General features: G+C 42.7%; 1 protein-coding gene across 4 annotated transcripts in view; it reads right to left on the bottom strand.

Annotated features, from left to right (window-relative positions):
• Positions 1-26,757, bottom strand: part of LOC121615103 (SPRY domain-containing SOCS box protein 4-like) — a 72,682-nt gene that overhangs the window by 33,826 nt on the left and 12,099 nt on the right. The window contains exons 1-2 of one of the 4 annotated variants that reach the window (XM_041949280.1): positions 11,655-11,764; positions 2,119-3,084 (exon numbers count right to left, since the gene is read on the bottom strand). In XM_041949280.1, coding sequence (XP_041805214.1) covers positions 2,119-2,851 — 733 coding nt within the window. In that variant the 5' untranslated portion in view covers positions 2,852-3,084; positions 11,655-11,764. Of the gene's footprint in view, positions 1-2,118; positions 3,085-11,654; positions 11,765-26,757 lie in introns of those variants that run through there. The other 3 variants (XM_041949282.1, XM_041949279.1, XM_041949283.1) reach the window with 3 other exon arrangements.

Here is a 26,757-nt window from a genome sequence, read left to right as displayed (position 1 = left end):
GCATCAGAGTGTGAACTGCTCCCAAAAGAAGAACGGTTTGTTGACAGTTATGAGACAGGAGTCGATAACACAATTACATCTTCTGAATAAACGGTGTGAACTTGTTGACCTGTTAGTTAGCAAGCTTGTTGGTTCAGAGAGTATTTTTTCCTCTTCTGTGTAACTCTTTATTGAATGAAATGATACACAATCCCCAAAACAAAATTTAATTGTTTTCTGCTTCGATCACAAAGGTGTATTTTTACATTTCTTGCGTCTTTGCATCAGCCTCTCATTTCTCCTGCTTGCCTCCTTTTCCCCACCTACTCACTCTTTTCCTATTCCTTAAGATACACCTATCAGGATGAGCCTTTCAACCTTCACTCTCCTGCCTGCGTTAAGCTGTGCACATTTTCAACAGTCAAACCTCATTTCACAGCATGAAGTCTATATGCTTACAGAAGCGAGGGCTTTGAACAGACTCGATATTCCCATATACTCCAAGGTGGCCCATCACACAGACACACCGTGAAATCCTGCAGATGGCTCCATAAATGGAAAATGGCTGAGGTGAAGTGCTTTCAACAGCCAAAGTATGTACTTTGAACTAAGCATGGGCGTAGGAGATTACCAGACATCACACAAACAGTCAGGCAGGACTTAAACCAGAGGTTAAGAAATTCAGGTCTTTGAATTCCGCCAAGTGTTTTGTGTTTCATTCTGATTCATATTCTAGCTGGCCAACTGCAGTTTCAAGACCAAAACATCCAATTTAAAGCTAGGATGAGGCTCATGACATCTCTTAAAGGCTAGGAAATACGCTCTTGATGTCATGATGACCCTTGAGAGCAGAGAACTTCTAAGAAAAATCTGAGGAATTTGAGGTGATGTGGCAAAGAAAAATCAGACGTAACAAACTACACAGAGAGATGGTTTCCCTTTCAGCTTTCTGCAGGGTAACAGACAAAAACACACCCTGTTGTGATATCAAATAAGACCCATGGGGTTGTGCAAACACTGGGGGAGGAAGATGGCCAGAGTCAGATCATAAGCATGTTTTCATAACACACTTTCCTTTCCTGGAAGGTGTGGGTTGTGGCGTGTAGGTGTCCATGATGTGTGTCTAAGAGCTCGTCTAACAAGCTGTTCAAAGAGTCACTCTGTTTAGACTGTGATGGGAGGAAAAGTCTCTTCTCTCATAACACACTTATGTGGACAGACAGTGGGAGTCAAACACAATGCTGAGTCTTCTGAGAAAAAAAAAACTACCATATTTGAATACCTACACCCGAAGCAGGCAGAATAACATCCAAACTGCTGTCTCTGAACTCCCTCTCATACCACTGAAAAACACAGCTGTTATCACACTGACACAACAACCTCTGGATGCATCTCTGCAGCAAGATGTAGTGTTGCTATAATCAGGAACTACTACGTGCAGAATGAACACCTGCAGGCACCATTTGTAAAACTACATATGAGGAAATTATCTGTTAGTGCTTCCTCAGCTCTGACCCATGCTCCAACAGGAAAAGAGAAAATTAACTTCACATCCAGAAGGTCAGTTCTTTTAACTCTGAAAGGTATTACAATGCACTTAACAATCACTTCATCGTTTAAGAAGGGCCAACAACGGTCTGCAAACGTCTACCATTGATACTAGTTGTTCAGTAGAACTAAGTGGAGAACCCAAATTCACAATCACAAATAACTTTTTTCTGTCCAGCGTGAAAGAATATCCAACAGAAAACTGACCACACACCATAAGATGATGACACATGATGAGGAACTACTGCCTCAACTTCTCCTCTAGAGAAACTAGTATTACCCTTGAAAACTGCAAAACGTGAACTCGCCGTCTTGCCACTGTTGCCAAACAACGTAACTTTTACCCTGTTTGCTGCCAAAGAAAGTGAATGTCTACAATCTCTGAGTTTACACAGTTACATAACAAATTGAAAGTTTTACCGCAACCTAAGACAAGTGGTGACATGTCACAGTTCGTTTGGGCTACCCCCGATGGCTTCCTGTATTAACAACCATCTAACAATGGCTCAGACTCGTTGGAAGAGTACTCTCCTTAGTACTCTCCAGACCCAACCGTGCTCATAATGTGTTGTGTGTGTATGTGATACTTACGGTCCAAGCCGTTGATGTACTTCATGGATATCTCACAATGCCCCCACACGGCGCTGACGATAGGATACAGCTTTTTGCCTTTCAGTCCTCTAAATGCGACTCCTAGATACTGTCCGTCCACCATGAAGCTCAGCGTCCCTTCGTCCATGTCCAGAATCACTAGCAGAGAGTCCGGCAGGGTGAATGACTCCTCCGGCTCCAGGAAACAAGGGTAAGAGGGCAGCGAGCTATGTGCCCTGTTCTTACTGTCATGGTAGAGCCTGTTGCGTCCCAGATCCCAGCCCCAGGATTCACAGTCAGACCCTACCAACGCCGTGTACCCAACAGAATGTAAAGGAGCTTCTGAGGTTGCTACCCCAACCACAGCGTGGGTGCCACGCTGGCGGGAGGGCCAATGGACTTTCCACACATGGAGACCCCGTGTGTATCCGACCCGCCCCCGGATGCAGTCCGTGCTCTGAGCGACCGGGTGGCGATGAAATGTCAGTTTATCCTCCTCTTTGATGAAGATGTTGAGTGAGCGGTCTTCAGGGTTCCACGCGTGACGGAGCTGGGTCTCCAATCCAGCACATGGCATGTCCAGCAAGAGATCCAGCCTGGGAGGTTTGGAGAAATCTGGATCCCTCAGTTGAGGGTGCTGCCGGCGGTGAGCCAAGGGCCGGTATGACGGGGAACCGCCGCTTTCCCCGCGACCATCTACCGATTTAATGCTGCCAGAGATCTTCTGTCCCATGGCTGCGATGGAAGGGCTGACTGAAGGAGGGGGGAGGAAGAGGGGAGGGTGGTGTTTGTGCAGTTGGCTGCTGCGCTGCGTAGAGCGTGACGCTACCTCATCAATGCAGTGGAGCTGAGGTGAGAGTTCCGAACTGGAGAGTGGTGGAGGGAGATGAAGGAGGTGATGAATGAAAGATGTGTGCGATCTGATTTCATGCCACAAATGTCTTCAGAAAGACACGGCCACTCCTGCTGAGAGAGGGACAAGAGAAAAAATATTGTAATCACAAATTGTTAATCGCTAATAGTTTTTGGCAAATTATAGTCTAAGGGATGAAGTAGAAAAAGGACAAGAAACACAAAAGAGATGATTGAGAGAGAAAAGAAAGTTACCGAAAGAGAAAGAATTACTCTGATGGCAAGGGCTGGCAAAACTCCTTGTTTCACAGATTTCGTGTGGCTTTGTTTCAAAGGAATAAACAATGAACAGGATGAACAAGTATATATACACACTGGCACAAATACACAAGCACACACATTTCCTCTGACTCATCCTGCGTCCTCTCAACAAAATCATACGCCAATACCAATACATTCATGCAACCCTGCAAACATTCCCCAGTTGTGCAACATTGCCCAGATTTAAAGCCAACACGCTCTCATTTAGGTAATTTAAATTTAATGAGTATTGCCCAGTCTGCAAAATTATTAACACAACAGGAGGAACAAAAAAACACCAGGTAATAATTTATCCCCATTCCTTAGTGAGACAAAGTTGAAAAAGTCAGCTTGACTTATGCTCATCCCCACTTTATAGATAGTACAGTGTGTGATTCACATGGTAACCGTAGCAGGCACTGTCTGTTCTGTCGTCTACATAAAACCCAAATCCTTGTGAGCAATAACCACTGTCCATATTGCGGTTTCATTTTTAGAATGTCTTTTCCATTTTTCTGTCATTTTCAGCAAAGTTTCCACTGTGTGGACAGGACAGTTTTAGTGTAGTTTTTAGTTCAGTTTCAGTTGAATTCACTGTGAGTTTTGGGTCATTTGGGTTAAAGGAGGTACTGTGTTAAAAACAATAGATCAGGAACTGCTTAAAATTTGTGTTCATCTTCAATTTACATTGCTTTTTAAATGAATGTTGAACTAGAAAAAAAACAACTATTGTTTCTTTTGATTTTTCTTTTTATCTCTTATCTCAAGTTCACACATATAATTTAGAAAAATACCATAAATATACAAATTTTACCTTGACTAGTGTGGTATAGTTAGTTTTACAAATAGAACAATTTTAGTTTTATTTAATTTGTTCACATAGTCTGAAATTTATCGCTATTTTAGTCAAGAATCATTAGTCTTGAACACCATATTTTGGCATATGAAGCCCACAAAGATGATCTCACACACACACACACGCAGTTGTGTGTGGTAACACTGACGTACTGATCTCTTCCAGGAACAGCAGCTGGTGCTTCCTGTTCACAGGAAAAGAGTCAGTCACACCTCATGCAGACAGGGAAGTGGATGACACAATTCTCTACATGTCTCATCTATCTGCAGCCTGTCTTTACCTCACCCACCACAAGTCGCAGCGTCCATTTATATGTTCACTGAACTGACGCTTCTTCTGGTAAGAGTGTCTCACACCTCAGCTTATTCACGCGTCATCACTGCAAGTGTAACAAATGGACACAGAGGGTTAAACCTTGTTCTACTGCCGACTATACCGTATTATTATATGAAATCCTGGTTAATGTTGTTTTGGTGTGTGTCTATTTAGTTTATTGTCTCAATCTTTACATGATCCAATATGAAGTGGAAAGTCAATAATAATGAGCTGAAAATACACTTTAAAAAAGTATATTTTAAACAAACACACAGTTTGTATTTAAGTAAGGTAAAGGTAATTTTAAAAAATCCAGTGTTTTTATTTTTAACCAAAGACTGGTGATACAGACAAAAATTTTCTTCCCATCGAACCAATCAGCCACCACGCCACAGAGTGCGATCACACACATGCATGCACACACACACACACACACACACACCTCCATTTCATTTTGGCCACTTGCATTTTCCCATTCTCTGTTTCTCTCTTTCTGTCTCTCTTGCCGTGAATGAGGTCATGGCAGCTGGCAGCCAATGTGTGCCACCACTCAGTTCACTCCTCAGCATGAGAGGGTTCAGTGCTCGGACACACGCACACACACAGACTCATGCACACAGACAGCTGCCTCAGTGTGTGTCATCACGGCTGGCAGGTGGGTTAAGGGTGGACACTGCATGGAAGGTTCCAGAGTCATCGCTGCCAAACTTCAGCCAAAGAAAACACTGTTTAACACTGTACAAACTCTCAGTGTGTCTCTCTGTGTGTGTGTCTCAGCTGGCCCGGTCTGGCACAGCATGTGGATGACAATCTGGCATTATGGGCTGTCATCAAGGAGGCACTTGATCTCTGACCCCGTGTCGTCACGGTCGCCGTTGCATAGTAACCTCTCAAGAGGCTGGTGGTGGGCTGGCGCAGCGTCTGCTGCTGCGAATAGCAGCAACATGTTTCAGCCATCTGTTGTTTACTTTCCCTCCATCTCTCTCTTCTTCTGCAGCCAACTCATTTAGGAACGACCACATTCGTTCTCCCTCCCTTCATCAGTACTGTCAGCTGGGTCAGACAGGTATGGAGGGGACACAGCTTCACATGCTGCTGCACCAGTGCAAAATGCAAGTGATACTACCGTCAATCACTACTGTCAATCACAATTTCCCAGTGTCAAAGGTGACGTCTTCAAATCTCTTCATTAGTCCAACAAAGACTCTAAAATCCTAAGATATTAAGCTTACTGTATGTAAGATAAACAAAAACAGTAATTCCTCAACTTTCAGAAGCTGGAACTAGAAAAAATGGGATTTTTGCTTGAAAAATTACTTAAACAATTCTTAGATTATAAAACTAGTCAGTCAACTAATGGATTGGTTATTGCTTGTAAACATCAAATAACACAAACGGGTTCCACAGGAGATTAAAATCAGCAGGAATCTGGAAGAATGAAAGACCTTCCTGTCTCTCATTCTACCATTCTTCCATACTAATAACTGGAGCCAAAAGAGAAAATAGGTAAACTTGACAGAATAAGAAGAAATAATTTGAACTGAGAGAAGTGCAGCAAAATGGGTAGAGAATCAGACAAAGAGGAGTCACACTGGAATAGGTGGTATTCTAAAACCATTGTAAAAAAAAAAAAGTGGAAAAGGATGAGACATGAGAGGACAGGACAGTCAGAGACAGACAGCAGTGTGCACCTGGTGTGTGGGCAGGCTTCATCTGGCCTCTCCTGCTGTACTACTAACAAGCTCCAGGTATGTGAGGATGGTGTGTGTCTGTAACATTGTATGAGGAGGACACAGCGCCTGTGTGTGTGCACAGAACACACACACACACAGGGATGGGAAACTGCTGAGGAACCTCTCGCTCGTACTGCACCACCCTCTGAGAACAGGCCAGACATGTCTGTGGGTTTGTACACAGAAATCATGTCAAGCTCCCCAGAGGATCCAAAGTACTGTGTTCAAATATGAACTTATGACTAACAGAAACCAAGTTTCCAAGACATGTTGGATTTGGCATTATCTTTTTGGCATTTTTTGTGTGTGACAGTGAAAAGGCAGACAGAAAAACTCTCTAATGCAACAAAGGTCGCCTTGCTGGGTCTGAACAGGCGACGTTGCAACCATGCTACCATGTGCTGTATCCACACGGCTACCGGGGCACTCGGAATACATTAGTATTTACAGTACATGTGTGGTTGCTCATTCGTGTGTCAGAGGGTCAATCAAGGACAACTGGTGATCCAAAAGACCACAGAGGGTCAGCATTAACAGTTAGAGTTCATGCATCAACCTCTGGCCTGTGTGTATGTGCGTGCGTGTGTGCATGTGCCCTTCATGCTAGATCAGCTGGTCCACAAGTTATCATCCCGGCCACCTGTACACGCTGTGACAGCAGCAGAAACAGGTTTTGTCTGGCACCACTTATCGTCTGGAAACAACAGGCTCCGTTTAGCAAGTCACACGTTAATGAATATTTTAAAGATATCTAAAAGGAATAGTTTGACATTTTGGGAAATACGCCTATTCACTCTCTTGCTAAGAGCTAGATGAGAAGATCAATACCACTCTCATATCTGTCTGTTCAATATCAGGCTCCAGACGGCAGCCGGTCAGCTTAGCTTAGCATTACGTCTGGGAACAGAGAGAACATTGATTTTTCATCTGAAGAATAGCAAAATAAGTGTATTTCCCAAAATGTCAAACTATTCTTTTAAGAATGGTTCAGTCTCACTTGAGCAACAAAGCAGAACTCCATTTCCAAGTTCATACCTGTGGCCCACCCCCAAGATCACTGTGACATGGGGACATTCATTTGGGAAAGACCACCCATGCACTGAAACATTTAATGAATGAAAGTATTTCAAGTGTATGTTTCTGTCTTGGTCATCACATGAGAAATTCAGCAGTTTCCTCCTGAAATATTGAAGCGTCTGTCTTTTTCTGGGGGAACGGCTATGAGTCTGCACTGAAATACATCAGCGGGTGCAAAATGCACTTTGTGACTCACCTTTCAAGAGTCTGTGAACTCGAATTATGCTAGTCATGGTGAATTCTGATGTAAGTGCAGAATAAGGTGGTGTTTCAATTTAAAAATTGCTCAGTCACTGATTCGTTGGTCAAGCTTGAAAATCACAGTGGCGAGCAGCAGAGCTCTAATAACCAGGACCCATTTTGAAGCTTGAGAAAAGGCAAAGGCCGAACTAATTTTATGTCTCTCATTACAACAGAGTACTTTAACTCACCCTTGTGTTCTTGTTTTGCCTTTTTACTCAAAGACCTTCCTTCACGGCCTAAACTTGGGCCATATCTCTTTTAACCACCATTACATAACTGATTTTAAAGCACTCCGACCTCATTTGAACCTGAACTGTCATGACGAATTACAGCGACTTTGCCTCATTCTCATGACGGCTGAAAAATGAATCACAAAGTGGTCACTTCTTCCACTTTCCACTCCTGGGGGGGACGCTTGGGCACCGCAGTGTATAAAAACAGAGCTCACATGAAAACACAAACACAGGCAGGAAAACAGACACACACATTCATTTTCTAACTCTTCATAGCAACAGCTGTACCCACTAGATTAAACAAACTACCGTCCTCTCCACATTGCTGACATTCATTCCTACTGAGGGAATCCCTGGGTAGCTGAAGATGCCAGAGCTAGACATAAACTGTACCGTCTGGCTCCTAACAGGATGTCAAAATACAGGCTCCACACTGGGATTTAAAATTCATCTTGCAGCTGATGAGAAGAAGTGGTGCCCTCATACAGACGTCTCTGGACTTATTAGGCAGTTGTGGAAGGAGATATCACTTTTCTTTTATCTCTGTCTCTCTTTGCAGGTTCGACTTTTTATCTGTCCTGTGTCCTCACACGCCTGTCTCCTCCATTTTCACTGACTTTCTATCCTTTTTCCCCTCTACTCCACTCTCTTCTTTTATTCCACATTTTTCACTACTTTGTACCCCTATCCATTTGGCTCAGTCCCCGTCTCTCCATCTTACTGTACCTCCAAATCCATGGAGACGACAGCAGAGCTGACACCCTTTCAATTGGTACAAATTATCTGCCACCAAATGCCCCCACGTCCACCATGCGCCAATCAATTCGAGCTCAGCACACAGGGAAAGCAGGATTCGCAAAACACAAGCAAATCCAAACTAGTACACATGCTCACTGACGGGCACAAAGCCCCTCGCACACGGATGAAATGAACTATGCATGTATTGTGGGAGAAATTACTTTTCTACACAAGTTGATGGTTGCCTATAGTGAAATTTCCCTGATGCATCACTTTTCTGTATTCCCACTCGTCAGAGAAGCAGAGGCCTTCTCCTTTTTTTTCTTCCATCAGAGTCTGAACGTGTTACAAAGTACCTCCAGTCATTGTCTCCCTAATGAATCATGTTCCCTCTCCCACATCTTCCTCCTCTGCTCACATTAATCTGCTTCGCTCTTGAACTGAAAAAATTCCCTCCTGTAACTCCCCCACTCTTTTTCTTAAATACTGAATTTGCCTTGCTGGTGATATAGGAATTGAAACTAAATAGTTGCCGAAATAAATAATATTCCGTGTTTAGAGACTGCTTGAAATACGGAAGACGGATGAACACACACACACACACATGCAAGCACACACACACACACACAGTCTGCTGCTAAGTTCTTATATTTCCTCATGTCTGCAGTGACAACTTAAAATCCATGGTGCCCTAAGGGAAGACTATCAGTGCTACAGTGATTGAGCACTCCTTTACGGACACCTACGCAAAACCTATTCATCTCTCTCTCTCTTGCACACATATGGATACATACACACACACACACACACATACACACACAGAAGGCCTTGGCTGTTCCATCCATAAAGCTCTCTGGGGCAGCAGTAGATTCAGGTGGCAGATTCACAACCCCAGCAGTAATGAAACTGAATCAAAGTGAGCCTGAATATGACGCACTGCTGCTGCCTCACTCATTTAACATCCAAACCATTTGCGTAAGAGTGTGATGAAACGTGTCACACCCACACGAGTCAAACATAAGCCGTGAATTATTTTTTTTAACACTGTCATGACGAAACGACATCTATAACAGCATCTGGCCCACAAATTTTGTTTGGTTTCACAGGATGGATTTAAACAGCTAAGAGAGGACGACTGAGGAGCTGAGAGTTCTTTGTAGAGCTGAAATTATAAATTAATTTGTTAATTGATCAACCGGCAGAAAATTGATCAACAACAATTCTAATAAATGAGTAACTGAGTTGTTTATTAAGTAACAAGACTAGAAGCCATGCAGCCATGCTAGCCGCTCTATGGGGCGTAGGCACAGTGGTGCTTTAAGCTAAGAGCAAACATCAGCATGCTACTATGCTCAAAGTGACAATGCTAACGTGCTGAAGTTTATCAGGTGATGTTATCATGCTGACCTTCTTAGTTTAGTGTGTTAGCGTGCAAATGTTTACTAATCGTCAATAAACATACAGAAGAGGATTATAATTTTTTTTTCCAGGTGTTTGGTTTAAAAAAAAAGAATTAGACAAGGAAAAGGTTGACCTTACTATGGGCACCATGAATATCTGTATAACATTTCATGTCAGTCCATCCAATAGTTGTTGAGATATTCAGTGTGAAGAGCGCTGGTGGACTGGCAGACACTGCCATCTCTAGAGCCACGCTGCATGGCTAAAAATACCAAACTTTTGCTGTTTCCAGCTCTCGAATGTGAAGATTTGCTGGTTTTCTCTGTTTTGTATCATTGCATACTGACTATATGCAATGATATAAAACAGAGTTTTGGACAAACAGTATGAGCAATCTGAAGATTACTTACTTTGGCTACTCCAGGTAACTTTAGAAGAGCATTTTTATTATTTTCTGATATTATATCGACGTTAATTCATCAATTAGTCAAACAATCGTCAAATAATGGAAATAACTACAGCTCCTTAGATCTGTGACACACACGCACACACACACACACACACACACACACACACACCCACTTATTGCCGGAACACTTGTCTCTCTCACCATGGTATTATCCAAAATTGCTCTGTACAAAGTGGGCAAAGTGGAACAAAGGGTGCTGTGCCAAGACATTTCACAGAGAAAAGTACATCCACACAAGCATGTACACACACACACACACACACATACACACACACACAAACACAGGGATACTGAGAAACCCCCCACTCCTCTCAAACTGCAACCAGAGAAACACAGAAAAACAAAGAGAAAAACAAATGAAGGGCATTAAAAAGCCGTGCAGATAGACAACGATTATTTAAATCAAGGGACTGACTATAAAAAGCAGGCAGAGGCTGCGGTGGAGGAAGGCTGTATGGATTTGGCAGAAATAAAGAGAACACAAACAATGAAAGAGAAGGAGAGAGAGAGAGAGAAACAGAGGTCAGCAGCTGACAAAACAAAAGGATAAAGTCAGAAAGGAGAGCTGCTATCTCCCTATCCCAGGATGGACCACACAAATACACCTTCCCACCACAATCCATTGCCTAAACACGACACTGTGAGAAAAGCTACTGCAGGCAGTGCAGAGCAAGGCGTCAGATTAGGGCTGTTTGTAACATATAGACAAACAGTGTGTTTAAAAATAGAAAGCAGGATCTATCCTATTATTGTATGTGAGCGGGGGAAATCCTTGGGTAGCTTATCCCAGAACTCTCAACTCTATCTCTCCCCAACAAAAGCAGACACACACACACACACACACACACACACACACACACACACACACACACACAGACAGGGGTATCCCAGCTGGCCAGCTGGGGCCACGAGACCATTAAGAGAATTAAAGGCGACAGAAGATAAGCAAGTCAGGGGGAGAGAGGGAGGGAGGAGGAGGAGGAGGAGAGACTGAGTGCACAGTAGCATCCACTGGAGAAGAAAATGTTGAGTATGTCGTCAAAAGGTTAACAGAAGCAGCCGCGTGTGGACTCATTTTGTTGAATGGAAGCAGAATGAAACACTTATCATACTTACAGCTACATCAACTCTCAGGCGTGCATTGTAGGCCGTATCACTGTATAAATTGTCATCGTGTACAGCTGTGTCGGCTACACTACAGTATGTCTTCCACAAATACACACACACACTCCTGAAATAGTAGCAGTTCCTTCAGTGAGACATATTTCAGCGGCGACACACTACACCTTGTAGACAGTACAACAGATCAAGTCGCTTACAGTGAATATCCAGTGGCTCTCCTCATGTCTCGCTGCGTGTAGCTGTTCAGTCCATGTTCAAATCCAGACAGGCAGCCAAAACACTGCTAAACTCCTCCAGCCAGCCGCCGGCACACAGGGAGAGAGAGGGAGAGAGAGAGAGAGAGAGCCAGAGCAGACAGGAGGGAGAAGAGACCAGCAGCCGGCAAGTCTGACTCTGACAGAGAAAGAGAGAGACTCCCTCCTTCCTCAGAGAGCTGCCCACCTCTCCCTCCTCCTCCCACCACTGTTCCCTCCCTCTTTTCCTTCCCTGGAGCTTATCTGTCCCGAGGCTATCACTCCTTCCTTGCACCCACCCCTCAACCACCAACTTCCCCCAACACACTTGCGCTCCAACTCTGAAGAGTGTTTCCAAGGCAGCGGCGTCACGATGTTCTCTGCTGACAACTACAGCGCTGGAGCCCCACTCCAGTTTCAGTTCCTCTTCAGTCTTTCCGGGAGGAGTGAGGGAGAGCGGAGAGGAGAGAGAGAGACATGAAGGGCTGAAAGCCGATCCCCTCTGATCTCATCAAGCAAAGTTACCAACAGCAACCAGACCGGCAGGCAGCTGAGAGAAACACCCGCTTCATCTCCCTCCCTCCCCCTTCCTGACTCCCCCTTTCTGACAAAGAGCTCACACCGAGCCAACCAAACCAACCCCCGATGTTCCCCCGATGTTAGAGTCACACCCCAACACGAATGTCCACACACACACACACCTACACATGCCATAAACACTGCACGAGCAGAGCATGTACATGTTTCAGGTGTCAAAGTGAAAAATGCCAATCATGTCATGTAAGTATATGTAAGGTTAAAGATGAAAAACCAAACTACAAACATCACTGAATAATTAACACTTGCAGTATAATGTAGCAACTATGAGGAGAAGTACTCTTTAAAAAGAACAGCTCTGTCCACAATATTAGATTATTGTTGCTGAGTACACAGAGCTTCTTTTTCCTACATTTAGCAGTTAACACATGACATCAGCACTGTCTGAGGGAGGACCTGCTCTGCTTTGTTCTGCTCTATTGCTCCTTTTTCTTTCCTGTCATCACGTTGCGTATCTGCCCACATTACTGCATAACTTGGCTCTGAGGTGATGTGATGACTAAGTCCATTTATTGGCCTTTAGTTGTTGGAGCCTTTTCCTGCAGCTACATCAGTCATTCACAAAGTTTGGGAAGTTTGGAATAGCACGAGAGTGCACCCCCTCCACTCTAAAAAAAAAAAATCATATGTACACTGCTCACTCACTGTACTTGCATGTGGCCATCTTTTTTTCACTACTAGAAAAACTGTGTGTGTGTGTGCCTGCAAGCATGTGCACACTTACAGATACAGTACATGTACAGTGCTGAGGCAGACTACAGTGCTCGCAGTCATGCAGGACTGAGGCCCAGCCAGCTCACTTCCTGTATAGACCTCCTTTTCCCAGGGCTGCTGGGACCACCAGAGAACCAAACTCCCCACAACACCACCGCTTCCACTATATCCTTACCATGTCATTACATCACATGTTTTCAGAGGCCTTCAAATGTCACATGTAGTAACAGAGAATTGGTGGACGGTTAATCACGATTTTGTCTGATTTTTGTTCTCAGATGCCCACATTTAACAACAAGGATGCATTTAACTTGGATGGATGCATTTGGCTAGCTGTTTCCAGTCTTTGCTATGCTAAGCTAACCAGCTGCAAGCTGCAGCCTTGGCAAGAGTTCAGACCAAAATCATTCCTGCATGAAAACAACAAGAAGTGGCTGCGTTGGTGGGGGTGAGTGGTGGTGTGTTGCATCAGGTACCTGTGAGACATGAAATACAATCTCAGAAGTTCTGGCTTCGGGTGACCTTATATTTAACGAACGAACATATGTGCTTTAAATCTGTACAATCTTTTCGTACAGTCTGCGGTGCAGGCCCACAACTCTTTAAAATGTTAAAAAGGTAAAACAGGCTTGTCAAAAGTGTGAAAGGTCTATGTTTTGGACCTAAGCTGACAAATATTCAACACAGATGCTCACAAACACACAAAGACATGCACACGTACAAACACACAAAGTGTGTACACATGAAAGCCAGACAATTGGCCTCATTCAGACTGAGAGCTGGAAAAGAGGAAATGTGTAGATCTGTACAAACACACACTGGCGGCTACGGATCACCTGAAGGAGACACACACACACACACACACACACACACACACACACACACACACACACACACACACACAGTTCACACATGTGCACACACACCAACCTCAACCTCCTAACTGACTCGCTGTTATTCTAGACACCAGCTGATGTAGGTCAATGGTTCTGAATGTAAGCAGTCACTGTAGGCTTAACATAATACACACAGGTATGGAGGAGAAGGCTTTGAAGCGAGGTTAGAAATCTAGCTAAGAATCTGAGGCTCTGTTTCCACTGAAGTCATGTTGCTGTGAGGCAGAGTTCAGGTTTAATGGTTTGGGGAAATATTTCTCTGCTGGTTCTCCCTGTAAAATAAGGATTTTTTAAATGTATTTTAGGCAGCTGTGTGCACAGGAATAAGTTTTGGTTGTTTATGTTAGCAGCATCTTAATTGTAGCTGTAATCTTGTAATCTTACCACTTCTGTTTTGTAATCCTGTTTGCTGCAGTAACCCACCAAATTCTACCAGCATGGCCAATTAACTTTTGTTCCTATCAAGTCCAAGAAGAGGATTGTGGCATATTTGTAATATCACTAAGAGGCACGGCCTGGCGATGCTGCACTGATAGTAAAGGATCAGCTTTAAAGTGCGCCCATAGACAGGCTGGAGTATATGAGGGTTCAGCTCATTAATTTAGTGCTGCTAATTTACAGTTTAATTTGTATGTAAAATACAAACCCACAAACTCAGCCCCCTAATTCTGATAGATTAGAGGCTTTTCCGGGTTTTATCTTTGGGAGGCTTTGCTTCAAACCAGTGATCACCAAAATTGATTGTGTTGTCCAGCATTGCTGAAATAACACACTGTGTGTAAAATACATTTAAGGGGGCATGTTCCCTGATGAAGTCAATACTACGTTTTCTGCACCTGAGCGTCCGTGTCCTCACGTAAATACACTAAATCAAATTTATATACTTTTTTAGGTTATTGTACTCTCTCATAAAGGGATTCAGACTCACTTTGATCATTCTGCATAAGTGACCAAAGACACACTCTGACATTAAAGCTTCAAACGGAAGACTGAACCTGCGGTACATCCCCCATCTTCTCCGGTGGACCCTGCTGTAAATTGCCCCCTGATTTTCTGCCTCAAGGCACATTCACACTTAAGGGACCCCATGGGGTCTGGGGAGAGTGTGTGTGTGTGTGTGATTGTGTGTGTGAGAGTTAATCTGCAGGACAATGGGGGCCCTGTCCTCACCCCACACACACACAGAATTAGGGCTAGGGGCCTCACAGCTGAGCAGCTTGCTGACAATGGAAACTGGAAGTGTGTGTGCACGTGCATTTGTGGGTGTGTACGTGTGCGTGTGTATGTGTGTGCATGTGCCACCTCCTGCCAACACACGTGTCGAACACAAAGCCGTCCAACTGTCCACGCGGCCCAGGGGAGAAGGATCGTCAGAGAGGGAGGGACAGATAGACGGACAGGCGGATGGATGGCAGGAGAGATCAGGAGTAAAGAAGAAAGGAAGTGGGAGGAACGAGGGATCTGAAACGTGCAGCCTCGGGGTGAAGGGTGAGGACAGTTAGAGGGAGAGAAAGAGGAGAGCTAAAAAAAAAAAAAAAAAAAAAAAAAGACACAGTAGATGGTCGTATTCTGTGTCCAGATGGCTGAGAGACAGGAACATGGGTGGTTTGGACGATGTAGCAGTGAAAGAGGGATGATGAGGGACACATTGGCTGATTTTGCGCTCAAACAATCAGCTGTTGTTGTCACATGTTGACCCAAATACACACAAACACTTATGTTCCTATACTTGTGAGGTAATTAGCTACCCTGACCTAAACCTGCTTTTACTTCAAAATGAGAGGATAGTTTGGTATTTTGGGAAACATGGTTATTCAACTTTCTTGCCAATCGACGCCCATTTGTGCTTTTATGGGGATTACGTTCTGGACTATTTCTTGGCATCATGATTTGTTGGGGTCTTGACTTCAGCATGAGTATGCCAGGCACATCAGAGAGTCCAAGCCACCACACCCAGCCAAGAAATAGTCCCTACCATAACCCATCATACAACCACAACATTTCCGTTTTACACTTGGGTTTTTATAAGGATTAAACAAAAGAGACATCGCATGTTAATTAGTGAGCTTTAGAGGTGCTGGTAGGGAGATTTTGCTACCTTTGGACAGAGCCAGGCTAGTGGTTTTCCCTGTTTCCACTCTCCATGCTAAACTTAACTGACCCAGAGTGGTATCGATCCTCTCATCTACCTCTCGCTCTAAAAGTAAACGACCATATTTCCCAAAGTGTTGAAATGTTTATGCCTAAATCTAAACTGCAATCTAAAAATGCCTCTAAATAATACTACTAATATATTTATATTATATATATTATTCATGTTCTACTCGTGCAATTCAAAATCCACCGTGAATCCACAAGGCAATATTTTTATACCTTGTTGATAATGTACATAGCCTTTATAGTTGATTTTATTAAGCATCTTTTTTAATTATCATCTATTTATTGTTTTTTTTACTTATCTTAGCATTATGCTCACCTTAATGTAACTTTATTAAACCCAAATCTAATCTTAATTGTCACCTTTACACTAAACCCCAGTCCCCACCCTGTAAGAGCCCCTTAAAGGAGCAGTGCCTAATAAAAAAGGGTTGTGCTCATTTTTCTCTGCCTGTGAAGACATTTCACGAGAAGAGAAGAACACCAACCTTCAGCTGTCGAACTGTGTGAACACATAAGAAAGGCTCACTGAAACACACAGGCACTCCTCTCTTCTCCCTCTTACAAACACACACACACACACACATCAATACAGATGCTGGCCATCTGAGTACAGCAGGTAGGCATTAATTCAGCCTGGCTGCACAATCAATGTTGGTAAAAGGAGACAGCAGGAGGGACAGACAGCGACTGCTGCTTTCATTTCTTTCTCTCGCTCTCTCTCTCTCCATTAAAACAAAACCTTTCCCTGTCTTGTTTGATTATGGGAAAGCTCTCTAAGTGAGTCACAGTCTCACTTTGCAGGCACACATGTAGTTTTCTCTCTCTGTCAGGCGCTTCAATTACACTGTCACTGGGTATCATGCATGCCCCTCACTCTCTGCACAATATACAGCTTCAGACAGGCCACGTCTTCGCTAATGCAGACACATCTGAAAACCTCGCTTAAATGTGCAACATTTTCCACGTGCACTAGTATTCTCACTCTTACTCAGCTTTTATAACCCACTTAAGCCAGCAGCTCTACCAGTTTCCCCCCAAAACTGAATTTCACAGTTTTTGAGGGGGTGTTTGTTAATTTTAAAGGAAAGGAGTGTGTCAGCATGCCAGAGTTCTCAAAAATATGTCACATGACAATAAGAGGCCTGAGATCACATGACAATCATATGTCAACGATTCTTGTTTACACTAAATGAGCATTTTCTACTTAGAGAGCGTTTAAAAAAAAATCTCTTTCTGACACTGGCTTAGTTTGTGTACAAGTGATGTTTCAACTTGATCTCAGCTGAATCCACGTCTCCACCTTCCTCCCCTCTTCCACTTCTCTGCCCCTTTCTCCAGCCCTCCATCTCAACCCTCTCCTCCCTCTCTCTGTGCTCCACATCTCGTCTATCTCTGCTCATCCATCCATCAATCCGGCACCACCCTTGCCACTCCTCTCCTCCCACAATTCTTCCCACTGCCAATCCTCTTCCCTGTGTCTCTCTTCTCCTCCCGTCTGAGCCCCCCTTCATTGTCCCTCCTCCTCCCTTTTCGCCAACATCTGCTGGTCTGCGTCTGTCACTGCTGACCTCTCGTTGCCACGTGCCAAGTCCTCCTCTCAGTATCCCGCAGAGACCCTAAATCATTAACACGCACACACAGATCGGCTTGTGATAGATGGCTGTCTCCCACCCACAGAGAGCGAGAAAAGCACACAAATTTGACCTCTGATTGCAGACTCTAATTACATCGCTGTACCATTTGTCAATTAAATGTCTTATAAAGGCCAAATCCTTCAATTAAAGGGGCCTGGCCAACATTTGCAGAGAATCTCAATAGATTTAAAATCGTCACTCTGAAGCACTGATTGCAGTGCAGCTAGACACACGTCAGCACTGACACTGGCATTTAGGTTGGGGTGTGCACTGTGCTAAAACACACTAGCATAAAGACACTCCAGCTAATGAGAAAGTTTTTGTTCTACCAAATAAACAGATCACATACTGTATGCGATGAAGAGCTGAAAACGTAAGGACTCAGTAGCAGTAATGTAATATTGGTAAATCTGTTTTACTGGCCAACCTGCAAGGCGACATAAGTGTCACCTTAGAGCTGCACTGTAAATTTAGCTTGTGCTCAGGCTGCAACAATAAGAACATTACTGCCATATACTGCAATATACCGCAGCTTACCACAGGGACAGAAAAAAAAACCTGTCCACAGTATCAGATTGCTTCAAGCATGCTGCTGTCTCTCCTACATGCTTTAATAACGTTTTACTTGTTTTTATGGCTCATTGCATTCTAGACCTTTTAATGTCAACGTGATACATGTGTATGAACATGTCACTAAATCAGATCATCTTTCACTTCAAGGTCTAACAACTCTGAAGAGGCTTCAGGAAATGGGATCTTAAACGACACAGACCCCATTTATACCTCATGTTGAAATGCAATCGGGATCGGGATCATATGTTAATGCAAGGTGTAAATGCATTAACATACGTGATCGGAGATCAGCCTGATCACATCTGGAGGTAGTCTGCATACCTCCAGGCTGGCATCTGTACACAACATACAGATATTTGTTTTTACTTCATATTAAATATAGGTTGTTGGTCAAATTTAGACAGCTAATTACTGACTAATTATTAATGATTTTATGTCTATTCTGTTCCACAAAAGCAACAAAAGATGCATTATTAAACAGAACTGCATTAATGATGAAAGCACTTATATATGGATTGGAAATGAATGATACACACTCAGAAATAACTGTGTGTCCCAGTCATCTGTGCTGCTGATCAGCTGTTAATAAGGCATATAATTGATCTATTCACAGAGTAGCCTACATGCCGGAGCTGCAACACACCCAGAAAATTTGACACAACATTTTTTGTACAAACTCTAACTCAACAACTCCATGACTTTTTAAGGGAGTCTGGGGCTGATCTGCTGTCAACTCACATGCAGGAGGACAAGGGTCTGATCTCAATGAGGATAATGAGAACACATTACAAATACCTGGTGTGCACGCAAAGACATTGATTGTTTATTGTCTGGATAATGCATCCGGATACAGACATCATTTTAATACCACATGTAAATGGGGCTACAGTGACACGTGTGTAGCACCGCCTCCTCGCACCAGTCGAGTGCAGACACATCTGCTCGTCGTACCTTAGGTGTGTGATTCAAGCCCACATTGCTCATGGACAGGGCTACTGTGACGCCCCTGGACGATAATATTTTTCTACTGAATCAACCATTGTTTCAAAATCTGAGTCACGACTTCAAAGACACCAGGTCAGAGTCAGGCAGACAGACAATCAGACAGAAAAATAGAGACAGAGACGGAGGTAATCGGTAGAGATAAAGATACGTTATATCTCTTCACACACAAGAACAAGCAGCCGGACTGATAAGCAAAGGCAAAGGATGGATTAACCTGAGTACTACTGTCATAATGGTTGATAGGTTCAAAAAGTGCCCTGCAATTGTACTTTGAACGTTTTTGAAAAGATGTTTAGGACTGGCATCCTGAAGAAATCCTTCTCATAGTGCACCTTACCCACTGATCAGTCTACATGGACATGACTTTCTCCTCTATGTCTGTTCAGGCTAGGGCCAAAGGTGAAAGGTCAGCCAAATACGTAGATGACAGTTGCTTGTTATCAATAAACTAGACACACAAATACTTATGAGTCATCAGGATCACACTCAGCAAATTTGCCAATATATGTAGACATATATACACTCCTGTACAACACAAGTTTAGTGTCCTTGCTGCTGTTTTCCATCATCTCTGCGGTGTTGTGCAATCAGAAACTTTGTCACAGCAGGTCAGAAAATCTGCCTGCTACAGTAGCATTCAGAGTTCCCATCAACCCCCTGTTTCATATTTTCCATTTACTGCATGTCATGCTGTGCAAAGAGACCCATTTACAAAACGTGATATTAGCTTTCTCACACGGTGTGAGATACACTCTGTTGTGTTGTCATTCTGTGGGACGATGATGCCAGCGCCCACAGAGAGGTCCGTTTTCCCCCCTCCAGGTTTGATGTTAGTGTTGTTTTCATCTGTCTCCCTCGCAGAGTCAATATTTCTGCGTGTTAATGTGCAACTCAGCAAAACACAGGTGTATCCGTGTCATGAAACATCACTTGTGCCTATAATTGCATGCATCTATACATGCACCTGCAGCATCTCTCATCCTGTGAAACTGAACAGCTGAAGGCTGGCAACTATCATTAACGGTCACACGGTACTCGAGTAACCGGAGAATTTGTCAAGTGAAGATCACAACCAAAAAACAAGTCCGGACAAACAAGTTACAAACTGTGAAAGCTGCTTGAGGCTAAAACTAGGCATAACATTCTTAAAACAAATTACAGCAGAGAAACTCTAAAACTTAGAATGACTAATTTTTATGAAAAAAGTAACCATTCATACCTTTACGAGGATTAAAGGCACCCTGCGGGGCTTTGTTATAAGGAAAGTTTCTATTTACCTTTACTGCTTCTTACCAAAGCATCAGAATCAGAAGCGTTTATTGTCATTACACAAGTTTCCAAGTGCAACAAAATTATATTTGGTTACAACCCGTCCCAGAGGACACAGGCACAAAGACAGTACAAATAATTGACATGGGAAGACAGGGACAGGAGGACAACAATGCAGCCAGCAGGGCAGCGGTTTGCTTACTTAGATGAGAAACAAATGAAAACAGGAGGGGGAGGGAGAGGAGAAAAAAAAGCTAATCTCAGACTGTGCACCGTTACACACTTTGTGTGTATCCTTAAGGCTAACGTTTGCAAAACTGATTTGACGTCTTCTTCCATGTGTTTCATGGCGCATTATCGCCGCCAACTGCCAATCAGTGGCTTGTGCATCCTTGTGCATGCGCACAAGATTCACCCATTCATTAAAACATTGCTCCATAGTGCTACTAGTGGTCAAAAACTCCATAAAGCCCCTTTAAGATTAAGATGACCACATTTTTTAAATCCTCATTTACTCTGAGTCTTTAAGTATACTATATTATGATTATTTTTTATGACCTCTAATGCTATTTTCACAGAAAATTGAGTTTAAAAAGTTGTTTGAAATATATATCTATTCATTTTGATGAAAATGCAAGGCTATTTTGCACCAAACCTGTGTTGCATTGTACCTTTGCACTGAAAATAGCAGCATTGTTGTACTTTATGCTAAATTTCGATTTGCAGCCCACATATCATGTCCACTGCATAAAGCAATCGGTGAGACAGAGAAAAGAAACTTAGTTTGTCAAAGTGAGAGTTAATTTATATGGGCACAACAAATAGACATTCAGGGAAATTTAAATATAAAAATACTTCAATATTCAATAGTTTCAGTCAGAAATTATGAAGTGTGTATTTGGAAAAGAACACACACACACACACACACACACACACACACACACACACACACACACACACACACACACACACACACACACTACAACACTATTGACCAGAGTGACAGCAGCCACACAGACGGACCTTGTGCGACAGCAGGACTCAGCAGAGCAGGTTAAGTGACGCGTAGGAGATGACAGGCGGGTCAAAGGAGAGTCGAGGAGTTCAGAGTAGAGCTGAGCGATACTGAGCAGCATTCTGGTCAACACAGCAGCACAGCCAGCAGTTTCTCAGCCCACAGCAACTTAGCAGCTTATGGCAGCTCCATTTCCTGCGGGCAGACTGGGAGGGAGCACCGGGCTGCTACAGTAATCTACTTTACTTTGGGATTAGCGGCTCGCTGCAGGTGTCACTGTCTGTCCGTCTGTCCATCTCTATCTTGACCTCTCCAGCACACTCCCTCAATACGACTCATTCAGTGAGCAATGCTTGTATGTGTCCTACGCTTATATTCAAACTAATATTCAGATATTAAGATGGTAACCGTGAACCAAAGACACACAGGAGCCATCAGTTCACATTATTTCATCTTTTTTTCGGACATAAATTTTTTTCCACCAGTTCGGTATGATAGATTGCCTCAGCAGCTGTTACTATGGAGAAGAAGCCCGTCACAGCTGGAGTCAGTGTAGCAGCAAACTAAAAACATTTCAGCAAAACGCCACACTGCAGTCGCTCTGAATTACCTCTCACCTTTTGTGCTGATGAGTCGCCTTTAATCACATTTCCAAATAAATGGTTTAGATAAGCAGATTTAAGTGGTGACATTCTATGTTTAACTGACTGCTCACGTTTGTGATGCCTCGTGCATTTCACTGTAAAACTGTCACCCTCAAGAGTTTTTTTTCTATGACAAACTCAAACGGGGAAAACAACTTCATGACACACACTTGAGCAAACAGACAACAAACAAAAAGTGGTCGTATCAATCTTCTCATCTTTGTACAAAGTGAATATTTTCCAAAATGTCAAACCTTTGCTTTGATGTGGTTAGTATTACTCAGACTACACTCTGCTGTAGTGCTAAAACAATTAGTCAGTGGACAAAAAAAATTAATTAGTAACAATCTTAGTAAGAATTCATTAATTATTTAGGAATATAAAAGTATTTGCCTGTTCAAACTTCTTAAATGTGCTTTTCTTTGTTTTGTATTATTCAAAATCTTTGGCTGTGAGATAATATTGGGCAGATTATTCCATCATGAAAATAATCACTGGTTGAAGATCTACTTATGGTGTGAAAATGTGAATATAAATGCAGCAGTTGTTTACTCATTGGGATCTGAAAAAGGACCCTTCATCAGATCATTGTGTGCGTGTTACTGACTCTCTTCTCTCTCCTGCCAGCAAAGAAAAAGTCAACACTAGCAGTGGCTGATGAGAGCGTCAATAAACATCCAAACACTACAAGTGCCAAGTAATGCCTTTCAGTTTTATGCTGGCGAGTCAAATGAAGCCAGACCTTGCTGCAAAGACAGGAAAGCTGACACAAACAGAAGAACTGAGTAAAACTCAATTCTGCAAAGGAGAGAGCCTCGCACCGCACATTCAAACTGCTTATCTGCTCTGGTGAGGGGAAAGGTCAACCCGAGCAAAACAAAAGACCTTGGCTCATTATACATAAACCCCACTGAAACACCCTCATATGGCAGACATCTAATGTTGCCATGACAACTACAGAAGTACTGAGGAGGCATGCACGCACACTTGCAGAGACAGACAAGCGTGCAGGCGACAGATTTCAGTAGGACGTAGGCCTTCACAGAGGACGTCTCCACCGTAAGCACGAGAGTAAGCGACGACGATGTGGGCAGCCAAATATAGAAACAGAATAATGGGCTTCTTATCGTCTGCTCCATCGTTTCCATATCTCCTCTGCTTTCCTCACCGCTCCATCTCCCTGTCATTTCTCCTCTGCTCCTTCCCCCTTCAATGGACCAAATATTTCCCTAGGGCCACTCTCCTGTATAAAAGAGATATATTACACCAGGAATTTTCGATTACGTGACGGCAGAAAGCTTTTCGTACAGAAAAAAAAAAAATCTCGTCAGGTACCGGCAGGATATTGGTCAGTTTCCTCACCTCGAGCACAGAACACTTCTGTCCGTCAGAGCATGGCAGTGCATGGATCCAGCAAACAATTAAATCAGAACACACACAGACTATGTTTAAGACTATCTTTGTTCTTTTAAATTGTCTAATAATCTCCTTAACCACAAATAAATGGAAACTGTGCATGAGATTGAGCTTTTTGGCTTATTCAAAATCAATCAAAAGCCACTGTGATACTTGAAAAATCAAGTATCTTTGATATCAACAAGATAAGAGACTCATCCTCAAGCAAAGACACATCAATCCTGCGTGCAGAGCAATCCCAACTAGACTGCAAGTAGTGAGTCTTTTCATTACACAAATAATCTGTTGTTGATTTTCACAACTAATTAATTAATTGTCGTGTAAGATATACAGTTTACATCATATCATATTAAACAGATAAACGCAGCAAATCCTCAAATTTTACAAGCTAGTACAAACAAATTTTTAGCATTTCTGCTAAAAAATTAGCTCAAATGATCAATCATCAAAATAAATCTACAGAAAATGGATTTGCTGTCACTTCTTGCTCTCTCCCTCTTTCTCTTTTTCACACACACACACACACACACACACAGTGTAAGTTGGACGTACAGACTCTCCAGTTTCACAGCCACCTCCTGTTTCTTTGACTAATTCAAGGCGATCACTCGGATCTGTTACAGATGCAGATAAACCAGCTCGGGGGCTGAAGCCCTGAAGCGAACTGCTGCTTCTCTTCTCATCACGCTGCAACACAACACGTTGCCGCAAATTGTCTGCATCTGTCATTTGAATACAAACACCTGTTGGTTTCCGACCAAAGGGCTGTGGAAGGGAAGATGACAAACAGCTGGCTCACATATGTCTGTCTCTCTGAATGGCAGTCTGTCTCTGTATCCGTCTCATATCCTGCATCTGCCCACATATCTGCCAACAGCCTCATCTATCTGTCTGAACCGGCAGACTTCAGTCTTCATTGTCCAGAAACATCTGTCCTGTTCTATATTTCTTCCTCACCCTCTTACACACACATGCTTGTGTGTTTGACCCAGATCCTCGCTTAATGAAAAACAAAAATGAATGAATAAATAAATCATAAGTGCAGGATGCTCTCTATATTGTGTGAACCTGATGTCCCTTCTGGGTCCTGGAATGGCTTTTTAGCCGTTCATCTCTCTCTCTCACATGCATACAAGCATTATCTCACTCATTCGTCTACTCATTCACACACAACTGCCTCACTGAGTGCTCATCATCTCTTGTAATCCTCCAGAAGAGCTGCTGTATTTTTCTACTCTAACTGTCCGCCTCTCTCAAACTCAAACACACACACACACACACACACACACACACACACACACACACACACTGTGTTTGACACAGAGTCATTTCAGTAATAAAGCACAAAGTGCAGACTGGATGACATCGTGTTCTCTACATTCACTCATTTTACACTCACTTTGATATTGACTTTGAGTGTGTGTTCAAAGGCTTTCGAACTCGTAGCTGGGTGCAAATGCCCCACTGGAGGTCTTTCCTCTGTGCCAGGAGGTGACTGAAGATGAGACGATGCTAGAAATAATTATGGTAGTGAATCCCGAAACAAAAACGACATGTGCTCGTGCTGAAAGTCACAGCTAATAAGACGCAAGGCAGAGAATCAGTTAGAATACATTCTAGTACCATTTTTACCAGCAGACAAGGAAACTGTATGTTCTATCCTTACAATGAGATGGCATGGAAACAGATAAGTAAGGATGAGGAGGGAAACCTGTGCAAGTTAAATGAACCAAAATGGGTGACCGTGTTCATGGAAAATCTATCTGTCTATCCATCTGTGCTGTTTAAAAAGTCACAAAATAATTGTGTGTTATTGCATGAGAACGGCACTTTCAACACTATATTACGCAGTGTCCTATATTCTACATACTGGCCATAATTCACACTTAACACATTATAACTGCAGGTACCTGCACATGGTAAACTTTTTTTACCAATACTTCTTCCATGGTCCAGACTACAGCCCAATTGATAAACAGACAGGCTAATATATTTTCCAATATCAGCTTATCACACTATAATATAACAATAATACATCCCAATAGGTGTAAATGTCAGCCAATAAGTAACAAAAGTGTAGTGCATAAATGTCACAGATAGTTGAGGTTTGAGGTAATTAAGAAACTAGATTACAAAAAAAATTGTTTGTCCTGTTTAGAGCATTAAATGTGATGTTTCTGTGATGAGTTTATGTTAAAAATCAATATCAGACGATTTATTGTTATCTGATTTATGTTAAAAATCAATATCAGACGATTTATTGTGATCTGATTATTTGAACACACAAGTACTGAGATCAACCTCAGAAATTCAGTATCAGTCGGGTTCTACATCCCCGATTCAGAAAAAGTTGGAACACTGCATAAAACAATAAAACAGAATGTGATAAGTTGCTCAACCTTTTTGACATTCAATTGAAAACAGTACAAAGACAATATATTTAATGTCTTACCTCATTGATTTTTGTAAATATCTGCTTAGTCTTAATTCAATGCAGCAACATGTTTCAAACAAGTTGGGACAGGAGCAACAAAAGGCTGGGAAAGTGGTGGACTGCTCCAAAAACACCTGTTTGGATCATTCCACAGGTAAACAGGCTGATTGGTAACAGGTGATAGTATCATGATTGGGTATGAAAGGAGCATCCTGGAAACACTCAGTTGTTCACAAGAGAGGATGGAGCGAGGTTCACCACTTTGTGAACACATGATTATATAAAGGATGTTACTACATGGGCTCGAGAAGACTTTATAATACTAATGTCGATAAACAATTTGTTTGCAAATTATAATGTTCTGCTTTTATTTACGTTTTACACAGTGTCCCAACTTTTTGGGAATCAGGGTGCTTTCTGTTCTTGAGGCTGTAACCAACGTTTTTGTCCTAAAAACACATCACATGTTGCTCGAAAAGGGTTGTGACGACCAGAGGAATTATCATCTGTCAGCAGAGTCTGCATTCCCTCTCAAATCTACCGAACATTTCAGCTTCTTTGAGTTCATTGTTTTGGTTTCATGGCCCACAACTTTACTGTGTTGGTTTGGTCTCACCGCTCTCAATAACTACTGTTCAGCCACAGCTCTAAAAACCCACTGTACACTACTTGGTCAGCACCGAATGGCAGGCAGACGCAGAGACAAGCTT

This window comes from Chelmon rostratus, chromosome 12 (genome assembly GCF_017976325.1).
Source record: "Chelmon rostratus isolate fCheRos1 chromosome 12, fCheRos1.pri, whole genome shotgun sequence".
NCBI lineage: Eukaryota > Metazoa > Chordata > Actinopteri > Chaetodontiformes > Chaetodontidae > Chelmon > Chelmon rostratus.
Note: the sequence above shows the minus strand (reverse complement) of the source record. Positions and strands in the feature narration are given on the sequence as shown.